The sequence below is a fragment of the Pristiophorus japonicus genome, unplaced genomic scaffold (genome assembly GCF_044704955.1).
Source record: "Pristiophorus japonicus isolate sPriJap1 unplaced genomic scaffold, sPriJap1.hap1 HAP1_SCAFFOLD_965, whole genome shotgun sequence".
NCBI lineage: Eukaryota > Metazoa > Chordata > Chondrichthyes > Pristiophoridae > Pristiophorus > Pristiophorus japonicus.
In genome coordinates this window covers 23576-29477 of record NW_027254894.1, presented here as the reverse complement: position 1 = coordinate 29477, position 5902 = coordinate 23576, and the positions used below count along the sequence as shown (strand labels likewise).

General features: G+C 43.3%; 1 protein-coding gene across 1 annotated transcript; it reads left to right on the top strand.

Annotated features, from left to right (window-relative positions):
* Nucleotides 1-263: 263 nt before the first annotated feature.
* LOC139258417 (probable G-protein coupled receptor 139) lies at nt 264-4163 on the top strand (the record flags this gene model as incomplete). The annotated part of the gene is made up of 2 exons (XM_070874766.1): nt 264-411; nt 3280-4163. Coding segments are annotated over exons 1-2 (1032 nt in total), but the record flags the coding sequence as incomplete, so codon positions are not given.
* Between the last annotated feature and the right edge of the window lie 1739 nt (nt 4164-5902).

The window sequence follows — 5902 nt, the reverse complement described above, 5'->3', positions numbered from 1 at the left end:
TTGATTAACACAATACAAGTAGCAGATTTACCTTGACATTCCCGTGTGCGTTAAGGAGTTAACACCTCTGTAAATTCAGTGTTCACAGGAATATTGGGCAAATAGGTTAAAGTTCATTGGAGTGTTTCACTGATCAGAAGTTCCACCCTCCCAATGGACAAGAATCAGTAGAGTAAAAGATCTGTTTGTTTAAAAGACCATAAGTAATATCAGTCATTGTGTAAGCTAATTGCCTCACTTGAGATTTCCCTCAGATATAAATAATGGTTGGATTGAAGCGGCTTCATCTTATTGTCAGACTGAGCTATTGCTTGCAGCACGGCACCGTGTCACTGGAACAGATGGATCGACCAATCCTTGCCCAGATCGAAGCGGTTTATTATCCTATCCTCGCAGTGTTTGGTGTTCCTGGTAAGTCATTACCATCAGTTGTCAATGTCGCTCGGTGTTTAGCTGTATCACTGCTCTTGTGGATTCTCTGATCTGTTTGTTTTCACGGGGTTGTTTGCACAGCCCATAATTACTGAGATCAATTAAATGTAATCAGTTTCTACTGAATCGTTAATGCAATAATCCCACGGAAATTCCCAGGACATTCTAATTGTCTCTGGAGTTTCAGCATCGATAATATTAACAACTTTCATTGGAGGGGGAAACTGGTCTTCGACAGCAGTGCGAGACAGACTCACAGCGATTCAGAGCTCGTTTTACTCCACACCCAATTTCCTTTCCCATTGAAATAAAATCAAAAAAATGAAGCTTGGTAGAAATCTTGTGCCAATAACACTATTGGCTGTTTTGCTCTAGCGTCCAAAGCCGATTTCACACACAGCCAGATATAGAGAAACAGACAGGCAGAGAGATAGAGAGCAACAGAGTCAGAAATAGAGAAACAGGCAGGGAGAGAGTTAGAGAGCGACAGAGTCAGAAATAGAGAAACAGACAGGGAGAGAGATAGTGAGCAACAGAGCCAGATATAGAGAAACAGACAGGGAGAGAGATAGAGAGTGACAGAGTCAGAAATAGAGAAACAGGCAGGGAGAGAGATAGAGAATGACAGAGTGAGAAATAGAGAAACAGACAGGGAGAGAGTTAGAGAGCGACAGAGTCAGAAATAGAGAAACAGGCAGGGAGAGAGTTAGAGAGTGACAGAGTCAGAAATAGAGAAACAGGCAGGGAGAGAGATAGAGAGTGACAGAGTCAGAAATAGAGAAACAGAAAGGGAGAGAGATAGAGAGTGAGAGAGTCAGCAATAGAGAAACAGGCAGGGAGAGAGATAGAGAGTGACAGAGTCAGAAATAGAGAAACAGAAAGGGAGAGAGATAGAGAGTGACAGAGTCAGAAATAGAGAAACAGGCAGGGAGAGAGATAGAGAGTGACAGAGTGAGAAATAGAGAAACAGACAGGAAGAGAGTTAGAGTGCGACAGAGTCAGAAATAGAGAAACAGGCAGGGAGACAGTTAGAGAGTGACACGGTCAGAAATAGAGAAACAGGCAGGGAGAGAGTTAGAGAGCGACAGTCAGAAATAGAGAAACAGACAGGGAGAGAGATCGTGAGCGACAGAGTCAGAAATAGAGGAACAGTCAGGAAGAGAGATAGAGAGTGACAGTCAGAAATAGAGAAACAGGCAGGCAAATGGAGCTGAGTCCATGATCAGATCAGCCATGATCTTATTAAATGGCGGAGCAGGTTCGAGGGGCCAGGTGACCTACTCCTGCTCCTATTTCTTATGTAAGAAACCTGCCACCCTTATCCATCTGGCCTTATCCATATGTGACTCAATTCCCACACCAATTGCCCTCAGAAGCGGTCTAGCAAGTCACGAAGGGCAACTAGGGATAGGCAATAATGACAGCAATGCCCACATCCTGGGAATCCATTAAAATATGCACAGTAAATGTAACTGTGCTTTATTAACTTATTTACTGTTTTCTCCCTATTGCCATGTCTCAAGGTTTGCTAACATATGTCTGCACCTTGGGCTTCCGTTATTTACATAGTTGCCTGTTTACTCTGAGTACTCTACTTCTGCACCCTGGCCAAGATGGATAATGGGTGGAGATGCCGTCTGAGACTCTCCAAAGTATCTCAGAATGTTTCTCCCCTTAATCTGACACTCCCCTTTAATGTTCCCATCCCTTTTATTTGAATGATACCCATTTTCCGAGCTCCATTTCCCTTCCTGCTCCCCATAACCCTCTATTCCTTTATCACTCAAAAATATGTCCATCTCCGCCTTATATATATTCAGTGACCCAGCCTCCACAGCTCTTTGGGGCAGGGAATTCCATAGATATACAACTCTCTGAGAGAAGTAGTTGGAGATATATCCCCAACAATGTCTCCGCAAGATCCTGTAAATCCCCTGGGAGGACAGGTGCACCAACATCAGATTCCTTGCCCAGGCTAACATACCCAGCATTAAAGCACTGGCTACACTCGATCAGCTTCGCTGGGCAGACCACATAGTTCGCATGCCAGACACGAGACTCCCTAAGTAATTGCTCTCCTTCACAGTAAATAAGCCAAGGATGGGCAGCAGAAACGTTACAAGGACACCCTCAAAGACTCCCTGGTGAAGTACGATGTCACCACTGACACCTGGGACTCCCTGGCTGAAGACCACCCTAGGTGGAGAAAGTGCATCCGGGAGGGCGTTGAGCTCTTCAAATCTCAATGCCACGAGCGTGAAGAGGTTAGGCGCATGCAACGGAAGGAGCGTGCTGTAAATAAGTCTGACCACCCCCTTCCCCCGACGAATGTCTATTCCACCTGTGACAGGGTCTATGGCTCTCATATTGGACTGTTCAGCCACCAAAGGACTCATTTTAGGAGTGGAAGCATGTTTTCCTCAATTCTGAGGGACTGCCTATGATGATGATGGGCTCCCAAACCTGTCCCAATCTGCCGCTCAAGCTATGCTGTGAGGAGACCTGGGGGTTAAGTGCACGCTTCTGGTTAATACTGTACATTAACCCTTAGCCATTCATGTCGAAAATAACCTAACAAAAAAGTCCCAGCTAAAGTGAGAGAGACGAAGATGATTCGAGTGACACAGAAACAAACTGAGACATAGAGAGGCAGGAAAAACGTAGATTGTGAGGAAAACAGAGGGATGGTCAGAATCAGTGACAGCTATAGAAATACATCGAGAGTCAGAGAGAGAGCATGACTTGAGTAGTGGAACATATGCGCTGTAAATTGATTAACTCTCATTACCTGCCGGCCATTTTGTTATACCTGAAATGATTAATTTATTTATCCCACTGTTATTGCAGCAAATTTATTCACAATTGTGATTCTCTCCCGGGGAAAGTGCGGTCTCTCCGTATGTATCTCTCGTTACCTGGTGGCCATGGCAGCGGCAGATCTACTGGTCCTGATATTTGATGTCATTCTGTATGAGATTAAAGAGATTTATTTCCCACGTTCATTCCTGAACTATACTCTCATCTGCAGTCTCAATAGCAGCCTGGCATTTGCTGCCATTGAATGTTCTGTCTGGTTAACCGTCGCCTTCACCTTTGATCGATTCATCGCCATTTGTTACCACAAGCTGAGAGTCAAATATTGCACCGAGAAAACTGCAGCTGTGATCATAACAACGGTGTGTGGGTTGGGCCTGTTAGTAAACATTCCACTTTACTTTGCAAATGATTTTGGTGAAATAGTTGATAACATACAATGGTTCTGTGTTGTAAAATCTACCTTCTACACCGTGCCCATTTGGAAGGCTTACTGCTGGTTTCATGTTATTTTAACCCCATTCGCTCCATTTGTGTTGATTGCACTGCTCAATGCTCTGACCATCAGGCACATTGTGCAGGCCAGTAGAGTCAGGAGAGGACTCCGAGGGAGTAAGACGGGTGAGAGTCACAATGATCCAGAGATGGAGAACCGAAGGAAATCCATCATTTTACTGCTCACAATATCAGGCAGCTTTATCCTGTTATGGATGGTAACTTCTCTCTATGAAATATGTGTACAAATTACAGATACTCAATTGTTCAGAACAGATTACGCAGATCCTTTTACCATCATGGAACACAGTGGATACATGCTCCAGCGTTTGAGTTCCTGCACCAACACGGTTATTTATGCAGTGGGCCAGATTAAGTTCAGAGATGCATTAAAGAATGTGATTAAATATCCCTTTGCTCAGGTAATTAAGTTAATTAAATCAAATTAACAACACTACATATAAACCATGACTCCCCATAGGAATGTAGGAACAGGAGCAGGCCATTTAGCCCCTTGACCGTGTTGTGCCATATCCAGGCTAATCTGTGGCCTAACTCCAGAAACCCGCCTTTGCCACATATTCTTTAATACCTTTGATTAACAAAAAGCTATCAATCTCAGATTTAAAATTAACAATTGACCTAGCATCAATTGCCCTTTGCAGAAGAAAGTTCCAAACATCGACCACTGTGTGTGTGGAAGTGTTTCCAAACTTCACTCCTGAACGGCCTGGCTTTAATTTTTCTACCATGCCCCCGAGTCCTCGACTGCCCAAACCAGTCGAAATTAACTCTATCTACCCTATCAGTTCCTCTTAATATCTTGAAAACTTCGATCAAACCACCTCGTAACTGTGTAAATTCCATAGAATACAAGTTTGTGTAATCTCTCCTCGTAATTTAACCCTTGGAGTCCAAGTACCATTCTGGTAAATTTGTGCTGCACTCATCCAAGGTCAATAAATCCTTTCAACAGTGTGGTGCCCAGAAGTTGTCTCAGTACTCCATGTGTTATCTAACCAGGGCTGTGTACAGCTGCAGCATAACTTATATCCCCGTATATTCCAATCCTCTACAAATAAAGGCCAACATTGCATTAGCCTTTTAAATTATTTTCTGCACCTATTAATGATGGTAATGATCTATGCACATAGACCCCACGTCAACTTGGACCTCCACTGTTGCTAGCTTTTCACCATTTAGAAAGTACTCTGTTCTATACCTTTTTAATTCCAAAGTGAATGAACTCACATTTGCCTATGTTGAAATCCATTTGCCACAGTTTTGCCCATTCACTTAATGTATTACTATCTCTTTCTAATTTTATGCTTCCATCTACACTGCTTATAATGCTACCTATCTTTGTATTATCAATAAACTTGGATATGTAACTTCCTATCCCATTATCTAAGTCGTTAATAAATATGGTGAATAGAAAAGGAGCAAACACAGGACCTTGCAGGACAACACTAGTTACATCTTGCCAATTAGATTATCTGCCCATTATCCCTACTCTCTTTCTTCCTCTGCTCAACCAATTTCCCAACCAGGTCAATAACTTGCCTTTAATTCCATGAGCTCCAAGTTTAACTAACAGTCTCTTATCAGGGACTTAAACAAATGCCTCTGGAAGTCCTATTTGTACGAGCTGAAATGCAGCCATTTCTCTGATTGGCTCTCCAGACCTATTGCTGATTGGCTTCCTAGGAGGATAAGCCACACCCCGAGGTTCCTCTAGAATGTGTAACTTGAACCGCCCAGCCCAAATTCTGAGTGAATTTCCAATTTGTAATTTGATTCATTTTGACTTAAAAAGCTTGAGGATAGATCTCCCAAAAAACCACCATGTTCCAGCTGAAGTCCATTACCCTAATGTAAATGCATCCCTCCCTTAGCTGAAAACCTTTAACCCCAGTAATCACTCCGCCAGCTGAAGACCCTTAGCTCAGCAATCCCTGAGGCAGCTGAAGGCCCTTACCCCATAGAAACATAGAAACATAGAAAATAGTTGCAGGAGTAGGCCATTCGGCCCTTCGAGCCTGCACCGCCATTCAATGAGTTCATGGCTGAACATGCAACTTCAGTACCCCATTCCTGCTTTCTCGCCATACCCCTTGATCCCCCTAGTAGTAAGGACTATATCTAACTCCTTTTTGAATAT